Here is a 22,368-nt window from a genome sequence, read left to right as displayed (position 1 = left end):
ATGTGGCAGATTTGCAATGAGTTGCAAATATATGATTCTAAACTTCTTGTTCAGATTCTTTGAGTACGTGGATATAAGGACTGAATGTCAATAACATGTCTAATTTATTTCTCGGCATTCTTTGTGGTACTAATCTCCCCCTAATGCTGGAAATGTCCTTATTGTTGATGCAATCAGCATACGGGGTGTGAATAATTTTGATTGACGGATAAATTGTTATTCCTCACATAGTTCCCTAAAATTCTGTGAGAGCCCATTGATGTATGCTGGAGTGGTGATATCGGTATGTAACCAAATTATCGCAGATAGGAAATACTTTGTTGATTTCCACGTAATTACTATAAGGGGAAAGTAGTATGCAATGCAGTTGGTATGATTTAGATCATACTTACGGTGTGTAATGCCGTATTTGTCTAGCATCAGGCTAGTAAATTACGATTCTATAAGTTTGGTCATATTATTAATTTCACTATCTTTGATAAGATATTGAACTAAACCATTATGTGTATGTACATAAAGTATTATGTATAATCAGACATTGCTTATGAAATGAGTTAACGAAGTTGACCATTCGAATGGATTTATCCCTTGTTTAGGATAACTTGCTCTTACTTTGAGATTTGAGCAATTAATTTAGCTATATCATTCATGGTTTTGTAAATGTTTCCATGAGTACCATAAAGTATCTATATAATACCACATAATGGTTGAGTAATCCACATATCTTCTGAATGCGTTCAAGGAAGAATGAGTTGGCTCATTTAGAATTGTAAGGTGAGAGTTCCTTAAATTAATTTCCCCTATGAAACATGTGGTGCACATAAAATCTGATGATTTGGGAAATTTTGCAACTTGTTAAGTTGTGACCAATAGAATTGTCAATAATTTTCTAATCAACCCCAAACCAGGATTGTAAGGCTTAAAGCCAAAAAAATTGTAAGATTTAGAAAAATATTTTTTTACGCAACAAAACTGAGTATGAATCGATTCATATATTCAAAATTTATCAAATATAATGTCCAAGACATAGGATATTGGACATTTATTATACATGTAGTAGTACAACTATAGGCAAACAATATTTTGGGAATAATCGGGATACTACATGAGGTCTTCCATATCACTAAAAAATGAATTACGTAAACATATCATAGGCACAAAAGAATTGATCATTCTTTTATTGCACTATAATTTTGGTTCTCCTTCTAATGAAGATTTGAGAACATCATTTACCAGAATATTTTCTCGTTATATGTTTGCAAATTTTCAAATATCCCAATGAACTTATTTGCCTTTTAATAAATTTGTGGTGTGGTTTGACCATATGTTTGAGGGTTTGGTAATCATAGGTACGATGTTAAAATAACCACACATTTGACAAACTTGAGAGTTGTCGTTTATTGTTTGAAAACGATATATTCCCTATTAAGAAATAATTCCATCTTTGGTTGTATTTTAGCCTCCACTTTACCTTGAATACATCATGGTTCTATTTTTGTGACCAATGACTTGATTACTATTCACAATACTAGCAAGAATTTCAAATAATGGAATAGCACCCGTTGGGTGAATCTGATGATTTTATGAAATTCCATGTTTCTTCATCATGAAAATGGTAGGACTATCATAAGAAGATTGCGGGCTTTTCAACTTGGATCTTCGGATGAAAATATTTGATCATGAGATCTCAACTTAAAGTTGATTGAGTGACAAAAATGTGAGCTGCGATAGACTTGAGGTCTTGAGAAACGAATGGGTGATTATTCGTGATGTGCTCATAGCAGCATGTTTCTCTTAAGGGAAATATTCAAGGTGAATAAATATTCATCCATTATGTACTTAGTTTGATAACCAAGTGAAGTTGGTGACATATAAAATGCATATGTGCATCAATAGAATAGTCATGCGTTACATGAAATGATCATGCATTGTTTAATTTACTTCTTAGAGTAAAATAAAATATACGAATGAAATGATCTTGTTGAGCACAATCCGTCAAGGTGATGCTTGGTGAACATGGGGTGTAAACCTTCAATATAGTGCATGCGATGAAATTGTTCTAATGTTTTGGGCTTCATTCGCGATAAAAAGTGTGACTTTAGAGTCACGACCAAAAACATAGACTTTGCAATTTTAACATTGCTTTGTCACTATGAAAATAACAACCACAATGTGATGTGGATCTTGCAATAGTGTTTGAGACACTCGCTATAAATTTTGGCATCCATCTTGATGGATGGATGACACTATAATTAGAAATAGTGACGTAGGCTCCATTGCCATGCATTTTAGGAATGTAGTAGAAGGTAATCACAGTTATATGCAAATATTTTCATAGTTTTCTATGACATATTCAAGAAAAATGTGCAAGAACAATATTTACTATGAGAGTAAAAAAAATTAGTGAACAACAACAATAAATGCTTCAGAGGAGCAGGTTCTTGTTTGGCTGATGCCTTATATGTGTAGACCTCAATTGATATAGAATAACACTTTGAAGATAATCACCAATATGGTGTCGATCTCGTAGTAATAGAAAACATAGTCTGACTTTTGTCAGTAGATGTTCATAATTCTACTACCTTATGTTATGCTATATTTAAGAAAATCACTTTGAAGATAATCATATGTCAGAATGACATGATGTAGACCTTGCATTAATAGTGGATAGTCTGTAAATTTTATAGTAGATGCCAATATTACCTTATGATATCTAGAGGTAGTCACATTTAATATTAATATTTGGAAGAACACTTTAAGTGTAATCATCTTAATAAGATAAAAAGATGTAGACCTTACAGTAGTGGTGAATAATCTACATATGATGCAGTAGATGTCACCAATACCTTGTGATTCACAAATATTTTTTTTGTTTAGTCATATTAAGTATAACACATTCAGAGTCGTTGTTTTGAATTTACGTCATGATTTGCAAGAAGAAGAAGAAAATCAATTGCAAAACAAGGTTGTTGCACTTATTGTAAATAATGCTAGCATCTTGGGGTCCATACTACATGGAATGATTGTCGCATCCAATAATATAGGTTCAGTGCCTTGTGACTCAACCAATATAATACTACAAGGTATCCACCAAAAATCTGGAATAACAATGAGCCGGATGGCTTGCGTTGAAGTAGTACTAAGACTGACGGCATGCAATGCAAAATAGCAAAGGATTGAAAGTTTAACTGCGTAAAAACATGGAACCCGTGGGCTTATATGCTAGTTATAGAACTTATATGCCATTAAGGGTAACGAGAAGTGCTAAAATGTAAGTACACGAAGAGATAAGATTCTCTCGTTGTTCTGTGTACAACCACAAACTTGATTCGGTTGGCTTTGGCTGTGCATAGAAGAAATCCCCATCTTGAAGAATTTGGGAGGGATGTCGCGTCGCTGATTGAAGGCCATCCTGCTACCCCATGGGTTGTCTTCACGCTAGGCGCCGGCCGTTGGCCGCTGCCGTCCGCTGGACGCCGCTTGGGGCACTGGCGCACTGCGCTGCCTCCCCATGGAGGGCCGCGACCTCGGGTCGCTGCGCCGCGCTGCCGACCGTCCTGTCAGCCGGGAGGGCAAGGCCCCGCCGTCGCGCTACGTGCAGGGCACTACGCGTTCGATGGAGTCGTTGTGCGTCGAGGGAATAGCGCCGCGTCGGATGCGGCATCCGAGAGGTGGAGGACGCAGTCGTCGCCAAACGCCGAGGTACTCTCTTTGGGGCTTCTTCCATTCTTTTTCTCTGGATGTTCCGCCGATGGTAGTTACGAAGAACAAGTTTGTTTTAAGTTTGTTCCTCATCTCTAGTCTTGTTCTTGATGTTGATTCTTCTTTTCTTCTTGATTGAGAAATTTATCTCTCTTTGTGTTTGAGTAGTGATCAATCCATCTCACCATGAACATACGTTGAATGAAGCGATTTACACAAACAGAACAATTATTAGATCTTTGATTGATTGCAAGAAGACAACAAATTGAAGAATCTCCTAATTCAGTTTTCCTCTTTTTACAGAGGCATCTCCGTTGATTCCTGCCATGAAAGAGAGACTAATCGAATCGGCAGCGCCGCAGCGGCAGATATGCTCCTCTTCTCCGTCTGGCTTTTTCTCAACAGGGAGCAAAAGTGTTGATAACGTGTGAAAGAATAAAAGGAAAGAGAGAGAGCAAATGATGTATCAGTTATCTCGTTGATTGAAGTTTTGGGTATATATACCCCGCTACAAAGGCGGTTTACAAGGAGCAGTTGCCAATCTAAACAACCGACATAAGCAGGGATTATCTCCTAATTAATTTAATTAATTTATTTCTAACAGTTTCCTACTCAAAACTGGTAACCAACTTTGGATTATATCCACGTCCACGTGTAGGTGCATGATGCACGATGCAGCCGAGACATCAAGCATGCGTTGATCTGATCCTATGGTGTATAGCACAGCACATGCATTTTTTCGGGGAGTGCTACGCCGGCTGATTTTTTAGAAAGATCAACCGGGTCGCAGGCCGTTAAGAATCGGACACACCTCCATTATTGCAACATAGGCATTGTTGCAGAATTATTTCTGCAACACACGTCTTGTTGCGAAATTATTTCTGAAACATACGTTTTGTTGCTGAAATTTTTGCAACAGATGTTTTGTAGCAAAAAAATTGCAACTGAGATTTTGTGGCATTTTTTTCAACTCAAATCTTGTTGCAGAAATAATATCCAAAAGATGTTTTATTGGAAAATATAAATATGGCGTGGACCATCGCAACATCGCATATGTTTCAGAAACATAGCTTCTGTTGCATAAACATGTTCGATAAAACATGGTGTGGGACGCGTGTCACGCAGAAAAGGTGACAGACGCGTCCTCTAAGAGCCACCGGAGGATGGCAAGCATTTTCCCATTTTTTTCGGCCCACGAGCACAACGCCGTCCGAAATGTGGCAGCCAAAACCCACCCTCCTCCTCCTCCTCCTCCTGCCACTCCTCCTCGCCGTCTTGCTCCGGGCGTGCACAGCGGAACCACGCGGCAAGCTGCTGGTCACGACCGTCACAAAGGACCCCTTCACCTACCTCTACACCGCGCCCCTCAACAACGGCCACCCGCTCGTGCTCAACCTCTCCGCCTCGGCCGTCACCTCACCGTGCAGCAGCAGCCGCGGCGGCGGCGGCAGCCAGAAGAAGATGCGCGTGATTACTCTCTCCGTGAACGCCACTGACGGCAGGAACCCTCTGTACCCGTTGTTGTCAGGACCCAAGGTCTGCTAGTGTTGATCAAGACTGATTCGAACGTGAAGATGGCGGGAAGCAACCGAGGCCGTCCATCAAGGATCCAACGCGGGACAAGCCATCGTATCGATTCACTTTAAGTGGAGACTCGGCAGCCGTTGATCCTTGATCGTGCGGTGATAGTACCCCCGAGCGTCCCTGTCGCTCTTCCGGCACGATCACCTTTTCTTTTTCTTCTTCTCTAGCTTTACCGTCCCTCTCCTCTTTGTAAGGCTATAAAAGCCATGATCTGAGCTCGAGTGGACTATCTTATCTTCTCTAGGGTTTCCCCCTTCTGCGCCGCCAGTGTTCCTGGCTGGACTTTGTAACATAAACTTGGCCTCCGGCCTTAATTCAGTGAGTAAAGTGGCTAGCTCGAGCAGAAATTCCCCTGTTTCCACTCCTCTGTAAGTAGGGCATGACAATGGTATTCAGAGCAAGTTCGTCCTCGGCATAGGCTAGATCTGGTAGATGTGATGCTGGGGGTTGAGCAGTGAAAACCCTCCCTCCCTCCCGATCTAGACGACGGTGACACCATGGTGGCGGCGATCATCCGGTACAGGTTTGGGTCAGGTTAGTGGTTGCAAAAGCTCACTGCTTGCGTAGTAAAATCCCACCACCCTCCCAGATCTGGTGTACTCAAGTGGCGCGGCGATGGTGGCGGTGTCGGCGGCGGTGGGACTAAGAGCATCTCTAACAGCTGTCCTAAATAGGCAACCTCTTTTCAATTATAGGGCAGGCAAAATCGAGATATAGGGCAGCAAAACAACAGCCGTTTTACCAGCAGCCCAAGATAGGGCAGCACCCGCCCCAGCAGCTGCCCTATATAGGGCACGGATGCAAAACGGTTGTGACCAAAATATGACATTTTTCAATGAAAACAAGCACAACATCATCACAAACATCTAAAAATAAACTGAAAATAGTGCCATAGTCAACATAAACACAAATGTACATAATCATAGCATAGTTCAACCCATACAATAGCTCAAAATGAAGGACGTCATAGTTCACATCACATAGAAAACATGAAACAAACAATGACAACTACTCTTTGTCGACATCGGTTGCTTCCTTTTCTTCCTCGATGGTGTCGGTGTTGTTGATGTTGTTGGTGGTGCTGGTGTTGTTGTTGATGTTGCTAGCTTCCCCTCCTCCCATGGATCCATAGCCACCTCCAATGCCTCTTCCCATGCCTCCTCCCATGCCAAGACCTCCATAGCCACCCATGCCAACACCCATTCCAACACCCACTCCAACACCTCCATAGCCACCCATGCCAACAGCCATTCCTCCTCCCATTCCTCCTCCCATGGGACTCATGAAGCTTGTCATTCCACCTCCCATGGTTCCTCCCATCTCAACATATGTCTTTTGCTTCTCCTCCCATGCCAACATTTGCTTCTTCCGCAACACCTCATCCCGACACATCTCCACATACGCCTTTTCCTTCTCATCCATGTTGCTTGTGTCCATGAACATGAGTTGGCGCTCAACCTCCATGGCCCTATGAGCCTCCTCCATCGCGAGCTTCCTCTCATCCATCAACGCCTTCCTATTATCGGTGGCCGTCTTTAGCTCCTCGGCCGCCGCCTTCCTCTCCTCGGTCGCCGCCTTCCTCTCCTCCACCACCGCCTTGCGTAGCTCGGTTTCTTTGGCCTCCTCCATTTGCTTCATTTTTATCGCCTCTCTCTTCTCATTCAACTCCATGCGAGTAGACATAATGGCATCCAATGATTTTTGAATGTCATCATCGCCGGCCTTTTTCCCCTTCATTTTCTCTTTCCCCGCCTTTCTTTCATCGGGCCTCTTCGTTGTTGCAACGGAGTTAGGGGTTGGGCTTCTTTGCTCATCATCGTCTTCATCATCACTTGAGACATCACCATCAACATCCACAAGATCACCCAAGGAACTCTTCGACTTATTCTTTCCATTGGGAATCTCGTAGATGTCACGGTTCTTCCACTTCTCATCATTCTCTAGCTCCTTCCAACAATGATGAAAAGTGAATGTCCTCCCCTTCTTTCCATCCTTCTTTGCCCCTTTCTTCAAACGGCCTTTGAAAAGGTTTTGTACCATGGTATTCTACACACAAAAAGAAACAAGACACACAACAATGATAAGACAAACTTGAAACAAGACACATAACAAAGATAAGACTCACCCTATCGTTCTCATTTGTGCCACTAGGATTTAACCTTTGCACATTTTCCAAACATGCCGACCACTTTTGGCAATCGGTTTGAATTGTCCCCCATCGATGATGAAGAGAAGTGGCGGTTCTATCATTCCCATGTGGGTTGCGAGCATCAAAGAACTCCTTCACCCTTGACCAATATTGGTTGCGATGTTGCTCGGTGCCCTTGACCGGATCACGACCGATCTTCTTCCATCCCGCAACAATGACAAGATCTTCGGCGTCGCTAAAATTGCCCGACCTTCCCTTCGGAACTACGTCCACGAAGCCCTCATCCTCGGCATCAAGTTCCTCCTCCATTTCTTGCGACGGTATCTCCGTGGATCCAACATACTCGGAATTTGCAAATTTCATGTTTTGCAAATAAGTTTCATCGTCCATACTACATAGATAAGTGGATAAGAAACAATTTAGATACAACACATGATCAATTGACAAAACAAAACGAAGAAGAAGAAAAATCACCTGTGCGACATATCATCGAACATGTTGGGGTCGGCCTGCTGCTCCGGCTGCTGCTCCGGCTGCTCCTCCACCACTTCCTCGGCCTGCGGCGGCGACGACGGCTGAATATCTTCCGGGCAGCTGTTAGAGATGCTCTAACAACACCAAGTTCGGTTGCAGTTGCGGCTGTAGTAAAATTCCTCTCTTTGGTCTGTTAGTCATCAGTGAGGTAACTGAACTTCACTGTCAAAACCCTCTCTGATTGTTCTCATGGCAAAGATGGTGGGTCCTTCAGACTCCACTTCCACAGATCAGCTTGAATTTTCCTCTCTCCAACTAGATGTCCAAATGCTTCGGAAACACAAAGAGCAAGATAAACAGGAATTTGATGAATTCAGAGATCTGGTGCATGATAACTTTCAATCTCTGCACAAAACCTTGGGTGATTTGCAGGGTTCCTTGGCCACTTTCATTTCTGGTTTTCCCAAACCTAGAGAAGTGCAGCACAACCCTCAAGAGGTTCCCCAAGCCAGCACAATTGCTCACTCACCACAGGGCACTGTGAACAAATTTCTGGAAGCACATCCATCCCCTGCAACTGTTGGATCTGCAAATTTAGTGGACAAAACCTCTGGCAAGGAACTGAATTTGGATGGTACTCTCAAGATGTCATACAGACATCCTCACTTTGTTGATAACAGGCAAACACAGGTAGAGATCAAAAACCTAGTTGTTGCTCAACAAGCTGGACTTGGCCAACAGGTGGTACGGGTGGAACAGGACCAAGGTGATGCACAAAATGCACACTTGGACAGGAGATTTGGCCATGCCAACAGAGAGTGGGCTCAGGAAAATAGAAGAGTGCACACTCTTGTGAAGCCTGCTAAGTATAATATCCCAGATTTTGATGGTTCTAATGCTGATTCTTGGATCCAAACTATTGAAATGTACTTTGAAGCTGCTAGAATTGCCTTGGAACAGAAAACTAAAATTGTTGTCACCTATCTAACACGGCCTGCTATTGAATGGTGGAGAGAGATTGGAATCATAGCAAACACCCTGCCCTGGTATAGGTTCTGTAGACTGCTGGGTGATAGATTCTCTGAAACTTCAGTGTGTGACAATGTCAGGACATTCCATGCCTTAAATCAAAATAGAACTATCAATGATTATGTGTTGAAGTTTGAACAATCCATGAATCTCATCAGAAGGGATAATCCTGCATTACCACCTGATTATTACAAGGCAAGTTTCATTGCTGGCCTTTCTGACAGCATCCAACATCATGTGCAATGCCATGAACCACCTGACCTACAGAAAGCTATTTGGTTAGCTAGAAGAATGGAGCAGGCACAACCTGTTAAAAGGCCTACTCCACCTTTTCTGAACCAAGCAGTGAAAAGACAGATTCAATTTGACCCTGGTAAATTACCTCCAAGCTCCAATGCTGATGTGATTCAACAAGCAAAACTGAAAGGCATCTGCTACAAGTGCAAAGACCCATGGTTCCCTCGTCACAAGAAATTTTGTAAGCTAGCAAACCAAGTACAAATTCAAACACTGCAGGAGTGTTACCCTGATGATGCAGAGCTGGTATATTACACTGCTGAGAGTGATGAAGCAGAAACTCCTACCCCTGTTGATTAGGATGGTCTTCCTCTTCACATTTCCATGCATGCTCTGATGGGAATTAGAACTGCTAGGAAGCTCAGTTTTACAGTCATAGTCATGATAGGCACTACACCAGCCACAGCACTAATTGACAGTGGCAGTACTACAACTTTCCTTCACACCAACCTTAGCTAAGAAAGCTAAGTGTGCTCTAACCCCCACCAAGAAAAGACAAGTGATTGTGACAAATGGGGATACACTTTGGTCAGAGTTTATTGCATTAAACTGTCCCTTTTCCTTTCAAGGCACAGAATTTTCCATAGACTTCAGAGTGTTACAGCTACAAGGCTATGATGTTATCCTTGGAGCTGACTGGATGGCCTCATACAGCCCTATAGAGCTTGACTTTGATGAAATGCATGTAAAGTTCACATTACCTGATGGAGAAAAGAAAATATTCCAATGTGAAAGCTTACCTACTGTCCCAGTTCAAGAACTAGCTCTCAAGAAGCAATACCTAAGGAGTTTGTCTGTGGTGATGTCCTAATACTCAACAGGATCATTGTGCAAGAACCCATGGACCAAATTGTGCCTCAGCCAGTGCAGAAAATTCTGGATGATTACTCTCCTGTCTTTAGCACTCCTACTTCCTTACCTCCAAAGAGAGCTATAGACCATGTGATTACCTTCACACCTCAAGCTAAAGTGATTAATCAGAGGCCTTATAGACTCCCATATCACCAGAAAGATGCAATGGAAAGTATAGTGCAGGACATGATCAAGTCTAAAGTAATAAGAGACAGCAATAGCCCTTATTCCTCACTAGCTCTCTTAGTGAAAAAGAAGGACATGACATGGAGATTGGTTAACGATTTCAGAAAAGTTAATGAGCAAACAGTAAAGAACAAATATCCAATCCATGTTATTGAAGATCTCTTGGATGAGCTAAAGGGAGCAACAGTGTTCTCTAAGTTAGATCTGAAGTGGCTTTCACCAGATACGAATGAAGGAGGATGACATTGAAAAGACTGCTTTCAGTACATAGTGTGGGCATTATGAGTACTTGGTGATGCCCTTTGGCTTAACTAATGCTCCTGCAACATTCCAACTACTCATGAACACCATCCTAGCTCCTTATTTAAGAAAATTTGTCCTGGTCTTCTTTGATGATATCCTCATCTATAGCAGAAATATGAAGGAACATCTGCAGCACTTACAACTGGTCCTTGAAGCTTTAAAGTCTAATAAACTGTTTGCAAAATTGAGCAAGTGCCCTTTTGCTAAACCACAAGTGGAGTATCTTGGACATGTCATTAGAGGAGATGGAGTTGCTACTGATCCTACTAAAATTGAAGCAATCACACAATGGCCAGCGCCTGAAAATGTCACTCAATTGAGAAGTTTTTTGGGACTAATTGGTTACTACATAAGGTTTAGCCAGCACTATGGGTTTATCTGCAGACCTCTGTTTAACTCCCTGAAGAAGGACAGTTTCACTTGGGGGCCTGAGCAAATGGATGCTTTTAATACATTAAAACACAAGATGACCCAAGCTCCAGTGTTAGCCCTACCAGATTTTTCTCAGCCCTTCATATTGGAAACAGATGCCTGTGCTTATGGGATTGGTGCTGTCCTAATGCAGGAAGGTAGGCCCCTTTCCTATTTCAGCAAAACCATTGGACCAAAGGCTGCTGCTATGTCTACTTATGATAAGGAGGCACTAGCAATAACTGAAGCTCTTAAACACTGGAAACACTATTTTGCTGCTTCTGCACTAGTGATAAGAACTGATCAGTAGAGCTTGAGATACATCCAAGATCAAAAGCTCACAGAAGGAATCCAGCACAAACTACTGATCAAGTTGTTGGGTTACACTTTCAGGATTGAATACAAGCAAGGGAAGAACAACAAGGTTGATGATGCCTTATCTAGAGTTAAATACAGATTGCAAGCACTTATTGCAAGTCAAGCTCAACCAGTATGGTTAACTGAAGTGGTTAATAGTTATGTTAATGACCAAAGATGCAAGGATCTTTTGTCACAACTCGCAATTTCAGACAATGTTGTCCCTAACTATGCTCTCAAACAGGGGTTGTTAAGGTACAAAAACAGAATTGTCATTGGACTAAACACTGACCTGAGAACTAAACTAGTGTCTGCCTTACACAACTCTGAACTGAGTGGCCACTCTGGGCACAGAGCAACATATCAGAGAATGAAGCTCCTTTTCCACTGGCCAGGCATGAAAAAGTTTATTGTGGACTTCATCAAACAGTGCCCTACCTGCCAAATTAACAAGCCAGAACATTGCAAATATCCTGGTCTTTTGCAGCCTCTCCCAGTCCCTGACTTTGCTTGGTGCCACATCAGCATGGATTTTATTGAGGGTCTCCCCACTTCACAAGCAAAGGACATGATCCTGGTAGTAGTGGACAGGTTCACCAAATACAGTCATTTCATTGCCATGAAACACCCCATAACTGTCACTACTGTTGCAAAAGCCTTCACTGAAAATATCTTCAAACTACATGGCCTCCCATCAGTTATTGTTACTGATAGAGACAGGATATTCACAAGTCACCTTTGGCAAGAATTATTCAAGAAACTGGGCATAAAACTCCACATGAGCACATCCTATCATCCTTAGTCTGATGGACAGACAGAAAGAGTTAACCAATGCTTGGAGAATTACTTGAGATGCATGGCTTTCTTACAACCACAAAAGTGGCTCCATTGGCTTCCCCTAGCTGAGTGGTGGTACAACACTAGTTATCACTCCTCACTACAGCTCACACCTTTCCAAGCTCTGTATAACAGACCACCAAATATGTTGTCAGAAGCTGCCTTATACCCTGCTGATCTGGCCTAGGAATTTTCCTCCATTCTCAATGCAGAGCAGATTGCAGCCCAGATCAAAGGAAACCTGCTCAAGGCTCAGGAAAGGATAAAGATGTATGCTAGTAGAAAAAGATCAGAAAGGACATTGGAAGTAGGAGACATGGTATACTTAAAGTTGCAACCCTACAGGCATACAACACTTAGCTTGCACAGATGCCTCAAGTTGCATTCTAAGTACTATGGGCCCTTCAGAATCATCCAAAAAGTTGGACCTGTAGCTTACAAGCTGTTGTTACCTCAGCACTGCAAATTACACCCTACATTCCATGCCAGTCAACTCAAAAAGCACCTTGGACCTCAAGCAATTCCAAACCCCAACCTGCCACTACTACACACTCATGGAACAATCCTGCTCGAACTTGAGAAACTCTTGGAGAGAAAACTGATCCCAAGAGTGCATGGTGATATTCAGATCCCAATGGTCAGGTGGCTGGTCAAATGGACTAACTTCGAGGAGAAAGATGCTACTTCGGAGGATGCCTCCTTCATACAGAAAGTCTTTCCAACATTTCAGCCATGAGGACAGGTCTGGTGTTACTCCGGGGGAACTGCCAGGACCCAAGGTCTGCTGGTGTTGATCAAGACTGATTCAAACGTGAAGATGGCGGGAAGCAACCGAGGTCGTCCATCAAGGATCCAACGCGGGACAAGCCATCGTATCGATTCACTTTAAGTGGAGACTCGGCAGCCGTTGATCCTTGATCGTGTGGTGATAGTACCCCCGAGCGTCCCTGTCGCTCTTCCGGCACGATCACCTTTTCTTTTTCTTCTTCTCTAGCTTTACCGTCCCTCTCCTCTTTGTAAGGCTATAAAAGCCATGATCCGAGCTCGAGTGGACTATCTTATCTTCTCTAGGGTTTCCCCCTTCTGCGCCGCCAGTGTTCCTGGCTGGACTTTGTAACATAAACTTGGCCTCCGGCCTTAATTCAGTGAGTAAAGTGGCTAGCTCGAGCAGAAATTCCCCTGTTTCCACTCCTCTGTAAGTAGGGCATGACAATGGTATTCAGAGCAAGTTCGTCCTCGGCATAGGCTAGATCTGGTAGATGTGATGCTGGGGGTTGAGCAGTGAAAACCCTCCCTCCCGATCTAGACGGCGCTGACACCATGGTGGCGGCGATCATCCGGTACAGGTTTGGGTCAGGTTAGTGGTTGCAAAAGCTCACTGCTTGCACAGTAAAATCCCACCACCCTCCCAGATCCGGTGTACTCAAGTGGCGCGGCGATGGTGGCGGTGTCGGCGGCGGTGGGACCAAGAGCACCTCTAACAGCTGCCCTAAATAGGGCAACCTCTTTTCAATTATAGGGCAGGCAAAATCGAGATATAGGGCAGCAAAACAACAGTTGTTTTACCAGCAACCCAAGATAGGGCAGCACCCGCCCCAGCAGCTGCCCTATATAGGGCACGGATGCAAAACGGATGTGGCCAAAATACGACATTTTTCAATGAAAACAAGCACAACATCATCACAAACATCTAAAAATAAACTGGAAATAGTGCCATAGTCAACATAAACACAAATCTACATAATCATAGCATAGTTCAACCCATACGGTAGCTCAAAACGAAGGACGTCATAGTTCACATCACATAGAAAACATGAAACAAACAATGACAACTACTCTTTGTCGACATCGGTTGCTTCCTTTTCTTCCTCGATGGTGTCGGTGTTGTTGATGTTGTTGGTGGTGCCGGTGTTGTTGTTGATGTTGCTAGCTTCCCCTCCTCCCATGGATCCATAGCCACCTCCAATGCCTCTTCCCATGCCTCTTCCGAGTGTTCCTGGCTGGACTTTGTAACATAAACTTGTGAGTAAAGTGGCTAGCTCGAGCAGAAATTCCCCTGTTTCCACTCCTCTGTAAGCAGGGCATGACCGGTGTCCTTCCCGGCCGCCTCCTCCTGCGCACCGCCCGAAGCCATCGCCGCCGCCGTCGCGGGGCTCGGGCGGTCCGACCTCTCGCTCCCCGCGCAGGTCGTGGCCACGCAGAAGGTCGCCAACACCTTCGCGCTCTACCTCCCGCGGGACGGCGGCGCGGGCATGGCCGTCTTCGGCGGCGACCCGATCCACCTCCTCCCCAGGGGGTCCTCGTACCAGCCCGCCGCCACCACCTTCCTCTCCGGCGAGGTCCCGCTCAGATGGACGACGGTGTTCGGCAGCGGGCCGCAAGGCCGCTACGAGGCGTCCATCAGGGAGGAGAACGGGGTCGCGGTGGGCGGGGAGCTCGTGGACTTCGCAGGGCCAGGGCACAACCGCTTCCCGATCGACGTCGCGCTCAGCACCACCGCCCCGTACACGGAGCTCCGCGGCGGGGTGTGCCGCGACATGGCGGACGCCTTCGACCGCGCCATGGGCGGGGGGGCAAGGGTCGACCCGCCGCCGGGGTGGCCGTTCGAGCTGTGCTACGACTCGAGGAAGCTGCCGCGGGCGGCGCGGCTCAGGTACGCGGTGCCACGGGTGGACCTGCCGCGGTATGGATACTAACTGGAAAAAAAAATCTAAGTGCACTGAAATAATCAACAAGAACGGAGCGCGAGTTTGAATGAAAAAAAATGTTTGATCAGGAGATATGAAACCCTGTATTGCCACCATTCTGATAGCCTAGATTGCTCATGATTTGCATAAATCATCACATCACTGCCCATTCATTCCTTTTGCTCTTGCAGAATTAGCCTAGCAAAACAGGCCATGCTTCCACAGCGCAAGACATATGCAATAGCATAACAAAGCAGCTGAATGACTTCAACAGATAAAAATGCAATTGCAGATCAGCAAATATAACATGATATGACCACATCTCAACAAAAATACCTGCTGATCTTGACATTTATCACGAGTCACAGGCTCTATCAGTTTTACTCAGCCTCACTGTTACAACTCAAGGAATGCACTATCACGACATTAGGCAATGGGGGGCAAAAAAAGGAAGAGAAAACGGCAAAATAGCTCGCTCTATGGTAAAAGGCTTTACATGTATCGGCTCTCAATGAATGATCGTATGCACTTTCTTTCTCCAGCGACCTTGCGGCCTCCAAACAACTGAAAGTTCCCGCAGATGATGAGAATGCGGGTGCTGTTAGCTCCTTTATCAAATTGAAGAAATCACTCGACTCCGGCCTTGGCCCCTATCCTGCAAAACAATTCCAGCTTCAGTAACTTGCAGATGTACGATGATGCACATGTAAGAAAATTGTATGACATTTTTTTTAGGAAAAGCATATTTTGTTAAAATAAAGCATGCAAGGCAAAATGTTTGATCATGGACTTGACTTCTTATTTTGAGTAACTTATTAGGTTGTTTTCAAAATTGCATGAAAGAAGCTTACAAGCATAAATGATCCGGCTGGTTTTGTAGGCTCCAAAATCTTGAATTGGCTGCAAGATCCAAGGGAAATGCAGCCTCTTCCAGACACAATCCATTTACTAATACAGATGCCGAGAAACACTATAGACAGTGCAAAACAAATTGAGGAGAGAAAGAGTACTGCATGGCGATCTTTCACATGAGTAACGACTCTAACCAGTCCGAGATGTATTCGTAGGCCACAAATGTCACAGCACCAGCAGGAGCCGATTTCACCACCGATGGGAAAAGCCCTTTATAGAGGCCTCCAAACCCCTCCTTAACAACTATCTCTGTTAGGGCATGGTACATGCCCTTGTATGTGCTGCTCTCAATCTGCGCCCCATACCTTGGATGACGTTTTAATCCTTCAATCTGCAAAATATTGGAAGAAATATCAGCTCCAATATATACAAAGGACTCCACGGTGTCTCACGGCCATACCCAAGAGGTTCATAGACACATCTAAATAGGCTAGTACTGAATTGGAACAGAGTGTGCACCACAAAATAAGAAATGCACATATTGGCACAAAACATACCCTAGTAAAAATAGGGGCACTAAGAGAAGATATTCTGACAGAGAAATGGCATGATTAGGTAAAAACAAGACCAAAGCGTCATAGGGTAAAGCATGCGCAAGCCCAACTTCATTGTATGCTAGGTTTTCACTGCAGAGTACGAATTTGGTGAAGTGATCAGCATGCATGAAACCCAATATTCTTGTTATTGGTGATGAGTTCTCAACTATCATAATACAGTTTGATTTCATCAGACGGGATTTATTTCATGAAACAAGTGGATGAGAAAACAGCAAATTTCAATGACCAATTACCTGGAATCTTTTCTTAACAACATCAAGTGGGTGACATGCAGCTTTTGAAAATGTTCCAGCTGCGAATCCACAAAGAAATAGCTGGAAGCTTGATGCTGAGTCATCCTCCTCAATTCCATATCTGTATCTATTCCATGACTATATGGGTAAAAAAATGCGGTCAGGGAAGCTAAGCATAACCGAAATTCAGAGACACATACTAATCAAAAGTTAAGAACAAAAATCAAGTGTAGTTTTCTTATGAAGAATCAAGCTTGTCTTCAATAAATTGTTACAACACCAGTAGTTTCTTTTTACCTATATGAGCATGCTATATATTTTATGTTTCATAAAAATACATTTCTTGGTACCTCAATATACCCATATTCTAGACGGATAACAAACTAAGGTAAGCGTACAACATCTAATATGATCATATGATAAAACTCGCAGCTGAGATCATCTATAAATCATCTCAAAATCATTGGAGGGTGCGTGTAAAACTGCGAGTTTAGCTTTGTTACCATCATTGAACGTTTGAAAGTGTCGTATGAACCAAACTGCAAGCCAGCATATGGTATAATTTCAACAAGAGTTGGAGTTAAACCAGCATACAGTCCTCGAACACCACGAGTTTGAACTATATCAACAAGTGCAGACCGCATATTGGGGTAAACCTACAGAGAAAAATACAACTTTGTGTGAATCAACAAGAAAGCATCATCATAGAATTGTCAACTCAACAGTATCCATCAAGCGGTTGGCTTATAATGATAGTGCAAAAAATCAATCACATGGAATAAGTGCATATAGTAATACAATGTGTACACTTGATTTGTATTCACATGTGCAACCCAAAAAAATACTAGCTGAGTCACTTATTTTGGGAAGGAGGGAGTACAAAATTATATAACAGACACAGCTGTAAAAAACGTTTAAGAGCATGATCACGCACGGTCCAAAAAAAGACAAGGACTGTACTTGTATTTTGTAGTGCAGTTATAGTATTTATTGTGTTCCATATTGTGAATACATTTTTGAATGAAAAAAGCTCATATTATGAATTAAAATATCAGTTTTTATTTTAGAATCACATAAATAAATCAACATCGTACACTGAGCCTAGCTCAGTTGGTGAGAAGTGTGGGTATACACCCCCAACTCAGGTTACAGTCCTCTCTACTTCAGAATTGGGTGCTATTTCTTCTTATAAGGAAATAATAATATCTTTGCTCCTAGGTGTTCTCATTTAATTTATCAATGTTCTATCAAGTTCTGTACAGAAGATAAATTTTCTGTTCAAGACTACCTTGAAGGCTTGAACTGTTGCCAGGACAAAATGATTTGCCATGTATAACTGAACAACATTTTTTTTGTGCAGATAGTTGACACTTGATGGAACACAAAACTAAAGTTCTGTACAGAAGATAAATTTTCTGTTCAAGACTACCTTGAAGGCTTGAACTGTTGCTGGAACGAAATGATTTGCCATGTATAACTGAACAACATTTTTTTTGTGCAGATAGTTGACACTTGATGGAACACAAAACCAAAAAAAGGTCAGAAAAGAAAATAAGAAAAAAAATGAAGGCTGGGCTTCATGACAAAACCAAAAAAGGGTGTAAGGGAAGTCCTTTGTGTGGAAAATGAAACACTACTGTAAAACGAAAGGATTCAACTTCAAGCACAATCAAACAATGATATATCCATACTATGAGTAAAGTGAGTACTCCCTCCATCCCAAAATTCTTGTCTTAGATTTGTCTAGATATGAATGTATCTAGTCATGTTTTAGTATTTTGATACATCCATTTCTAGACAAATGTAAGACAAGAATTTTGGGACGGAGGGAGTACTAACTATTGGCATGGAAGTAAAGTACAGAAGTACTACAAAATACAAATAACTGCAAGCACTCAAGATAAAGAAAGATGACCAAGGATTTAACTACAATCTTGCAAAACCAAACTAGTGGCACCATAAGTTTGCAACTAAGTTTAAGTGTTCACACTCCAAGGAAACAAACAGTTCCAGAAATCACAAATAAGATCAGATTTACCTTCGGTTCACCCTGTGACGCAAGAATAGTTCTGAGAAGGTCAAATGGATATGACCCTACAGTTGCTGCACTTCCAGCGATAGCCCCACTTACGTAAGACAAGTAAGGACTTAAGTGCAGATGATCCTCTGCGAAGAAACAATAGACCAGATAAGTACTCCCTCCTTTCCAAAATATAAGACGCGATTGACTTTGCATGGTCTTTGATGCACGACTTTGACCTCTAATATATATCAAAGTGCATGGATTGAACATGTATAAATGACATCGTCATATTTGTCTTGCAAAATAATTTTGTTTCATATGTCTGTATACTAATTTTATAAACATACAATACATGAAAGTCATAGTCAAAGTTATGCAACGAAGACCAGAAAAGTCAACCGGCGCCTTATATTTTGGGAAGGAGGGAATCCTAAAGAGATTGTGAGAAATCATATTAAAGCTTCATTTCTAAAACATGGATTTGAACATTTATCGTTTCACTGAGATGAGATTCCCAAATAGCAATGTAATTCTAAGAGTATCAAATTTCATAATGTATCAGTTGTACAAATTAAAAGTTTGGGTAAAATACTCTTATCTACTGCAAGCACTTACAAGGTTCTAGGATGACATTTGTAATTGATTTTAAAACATAGACTGAAAACCAAGCTGAAAGGGCATACCTGTTCTCGATGAACCAGATGCAAATGTTTTTAGCTTGTGTAGAACTGTGAATTGTATAGCTGTATATGGCATATACATAAACAAGGCTGGAACATTTCCTCTCCAGAATCCCTGAAAGATCAGCATCTAGCACAGTAAGAGCATATTTTACGGAATTGTTTTAGATGGACTATTTAAATCAAACATAGAGCATGCACAAACCCTATGTAGATAAACTAAAAGAAGTGCCGGGGGAGAAAAAGAAGCAAATTAGATATCAGAATAGAAATCTAGGGAATAAAACACTTCACAAAAAAGTCAGCAACCAATGACATCACCTCATAATTAAAAGTAATATTAACACTACATGTCAGCCATTTGATATATTCGTGGAGAACTGATGGATTGAAGATTCGTCACAAGCAGCTAGACAACATTTCGGGCGCCCCGCCTCAGGAGACATGAAGCAGTTCAGCAATGATGAGGTCTTCCGTGTGTCACTAAGCAAGGGCTGCACGCCGTCAAGAGGGAGGGAGGGAGGGAGGGAGAGAGACTTCTGCGCCGCGCTGAGCAACGGCTGCACGACGTCTAGAAATAGAGACGGGAGAGGACATGGCAGTTGGGACGTACAGGCAGACTAGTAAAAAAAAACTAGCATGGCACCAGAAATGCCACATCAACCCGGACATACAGGCCCAGGTAATCAGATTCGCTGTCAAAATGCTCTCGCCCAGGAACAGTATTACTTCACGACACAGCCCCCCAAAACGGTACTTCTTTGTTACCACTTCCCTGAATGTGGTCTTTTTTGTAATTTACTCATTACAATTAAGACTCCACCAAGAATCGGATCAGTCCACTAAATACTGATCATAGCAGTTAGCATTGTTCCATACTGACTATAGCATAGGACTACCCTCCCCAAGCATAATTTATGATAAGAACTAACATGACTGTAACCTTCAATTCTAGGCACATGCTAGTCCTGATATGATTCACAGAACAAACCTCACAGATAGATATTAAGGCTGAGATTTAGCATGAGAAAACAAGTTAATGATCACCAGTGCATGGACAAGTTTCTCTAAATAAAGCGAGCTGAGTGTTTGAAGAAAAGCAGATACCGGCAAACCTTCCTCTCGTAGAATATCTTTAGTTGCTTGCATAAGTCCAGTGTACTTGGAAGGTCCATAAACATCCCTCCGAAGTACACCCCACGTTGCCGTCGGCTCTAATTGAACCTGAAAAAGGCATTGGAGAACCTATCAGTAACCAAAATATGATATAGATTGCTACAGCCAGGCTGCAGCCAACACAATTATGAGTGATTCAATACAACGGTCAGGATTTAGAAAAGAAGTCATCAATATAGTGAAGAAAGCACATCGGAAAATACTATTCTGCCGTATAAAGAGCGTAATCAGTAGGTTGCCTAACTAAAATAGATTCCACCATATTCCAATCTCTGCAAATAAGGCCCCCAAAACACAATCAACCAAAACTCCCACAAAAACGATCATCTGAGTTCATGTAACAGTGTTCAAACCAAAAATGGTGATGTAAGACGGAACATTTGCAAAAGAATAGGTAGATCTTTGTGGAATCAAGGGTGAACAAACTACAAATAGGACGGTAATAAGAAGTGATATTAAGAAGTTACTAAAGAGGAGGCAGCTCTTCAGCATCCCAAAGCGTTAAGATGGGTGGTAGAATGCTACATTTTTTCCTCCAAGGAAATCCTTAAGAGTAAGGAGTATCAGCGTTAGGAAAGCTCGTCATAAAGCGGTTCACCAAAGTGAAGCTCCGGAAATACCGATTCTCGCAGTATCTCCAACCATCAGAACTCAACAGCAGTTGTGGACATGTGATACGGATTCGTTAGCATCAATCAAACAGAGTACAAACAGTGATTTCCAGGTACTCTAAACCGTGGGCATGTATGTGCTACTCGTCCATTCAAGTGGTAGTACCAAATGGACCTGCAAAATTCACCGAACCAGACAGCTCCCCCACGCAGCGCTCGCCGCGAATCCACGCAGGCCTCCTGAAACCCTTGGGCCCCAATTTCCCGGAGACAAAACAATGCACGCGCGAATCCGCACGCGCGCAATCCCTACGGCTTCCGCCCCGAAACATGCCCACGAAATTTCTCCCCAACATCCATCCCCTGCCTGGCGACCCGACGAATTCGGGGGGGAAACAACCGGAATTGGAGGGCGGGGTTGGGGGCAAGGGGAGGGGGACCTGGAAGCGGATTTTGATGACGTCGAGGGGGGAGGTGACGGTGCGGGAGATGCCCCCGGAGATGGCGCCCGCGGCCGTGTCGACCAGCGCCCGCCGCATCTGCGACGGCTCCTCCGCCGCGCCCGCTCCCATGGCGGCGGCGGCGCGAGGCGAGGCGAGGCGCGACGACGCGCGGAGGGACGAGGGGGCGGGGCGGGGCTGGGCGGCTTCTGGGAACGAGACGGCCAGGTCTCCCCTTTTGGCTCTTGAGATGAAACGATGGTGGGGCAGGCCAGGCTTCCGTTTCTAATCCGGAGAAGGCGGTATCTTTGTACTGTGCCCAAATCGCGCTCTTTCCCTTCCGATTTCCATGTTTTTTACCCTTTTTTGGGTCGGCCGGTCTCTAATTTTGACCCCGAGCCCCATCGTTTTTCCTTTTTAGGGGCCGAGCCCCATCGTCGAGGAAAGACGTCTGTTATATACTCCCTTGGTCTTAAAATAAGTATCTTAAATTTAACATCAAATTAAAATACATTTTATTTCGAACGAAGGGAGTATTTTTTAACACGTTATAATTGAAAATCGTTCACATACACGAACACACACTTATCCTTATAAACATACACACGCATAACCTATCGAACACATTCAAGAGACTGAGGCGGTACATTATCTTGAGATTGATAAAATAATTATATGTACCTTCTTACTCGATGGAAACGTATATTTTCATTGAACGCACTTCGTCGAAAGACTTAAAATAAATTCAAAAAAAAATGTAAACATCAATGTCAAAAACAGGTGCGGAATACTTCCCCCTTAAATAAATCCTACTACTCCTAACACAGCAGGCTACTTGTTCAAGCGAAGAAGAAGAAAACGGTAGGCT

General features: G+C 43.1%; 2 protein-coding genes across 4 annotated transcripts; one reads left to right on the top strand and one right to left on the bottom strand.

Moving 5' to 3' along the window:
- The first annotated feature begins 3,245 nt into the window (after positions 1-3,245).
- Positions 3,246-4,229, top strand: LOC123445356. The gene is made up of 2 exons (XM_045122328.1): positions 3,246-3,702; positions 4,006-4,229. The coding sequence occupies exons 1-2, from the start codon at positions 3,512-3,514 to the stop codon at positions 4,121-4,123; spliced, it is 309 nt and encodes a 102-aa protein (XP_044978263.1). The 5' UTR covers positions 3,246-3,511; the 3' UTR covers positions 4,124-4,229.
- Positions 4,230-15,191: 10,962 nt separating this feature from the next.
- Positions 15,192-21,774, bottom strand: LOC123445355 (mitochondrial thiamine diphosphate carrier 2). 3 transcript variants are annotated; one of them, XM_045122324.1, is made up of 8 exons: positions 21,501-21,774; positions 20,381-20,497; positions 19,277-19,388; positions 18,609-18,736; positions 17,074-17,226; positions 16,571-16,708; positions 15,915-16,111; positions 15,192-15,523 (listed from the first exon to the last, which is right to left on the bottom strand). In XM_045122324.1, the coding sequence occupies exons 1-8, from the start codon at positions 21,630-21,632 to the stop codon at positions 15,496-15,498; spliced, it is 1,005 nt and encodes a 334-aa protein (XP_044978259.1). In that variant the 5' UTR covers positions 21,633-21,774; the 3' UTR covers positions 15,192-15,495. The 3 variants fall into 3 exon arrangements, with proteins under 3 accessions (XP_044978259.1, XP_044978262.1, XP_044978261.1); XM_045122327.1 differs by having other exon boundaries at positions 20,389-20,497; positions 21,501-21,589; XM_045122326.1 differs by lacking the exon at positions 15,192-15,523 and having other exon boundaries at positions 15,725-16,111; positions 21,501-21,705.
- Positions 21,775-22,368: the final 594 nt, after the last annotated feature.

Source organism: Hordeum vulgare, chromosome 3H, assembly GCF_904849725.1.
Source record: "Hordeum vulgare subsp. vulgare chromosome 3H, MorexV3_pseudomolecules_assembly, whole genome shotgun sequence".
In the NCBI taxonomy this organism is placed as follows: domain Eukaryota; kingdom Viridiplantae; phylum Streptophyta; class Magnoliopsida; order Poales; family Poaceae; genus Hordeum; species Hordeum vulgare.
This window is presented reverse-complemented; position numbering and strand designations above follow the sequence as displayed.

What these genes read in the sequence shown, in the direction of transcription:
- LOC123445355 (XM_045122324.1), bottom strand. Translation starts at nt 21,632, where the DNA reads ATGGGAGCGGGCGCGGCGGAGGAGCCGTCGCAGATGCGGCGGGCGCTG. An exon ending in ATCTGGTTCATCGAGAACAG is followed by an intron (nt 18,737 to 19,276) that starts GTATGCCCTTTC and finishes GTTTCTTCGCAG; the next exon opens with AGGATCATCTGCACTTAAGT. An exon ending in CTTTCAAACGTTCAATGATG is followed by an intron (nt 16,709 to 17,073) that starts GTAACAAAGCTA and finishes TTACCCATATAG; the next exon opens with TCATGGAATAGATACAGATA.
- LOC123445356 (XM_045122328.1), top strand. Translation starts at nt 3,512, where the DNA reads ATGGAGGGCCGCGACCTCGGGTCGCTGCGCCGCGCTGCCGACCGTCCT. An exon ending in AGTCGTCGCCAAACGCCGAG is followed by an intron (nt 3,703 to 4,005) that starts GTACTCTCTTTG and finishes CTCTTTTTACAG; the next exon opens with AGGCATCTCCGTTGATTCCT.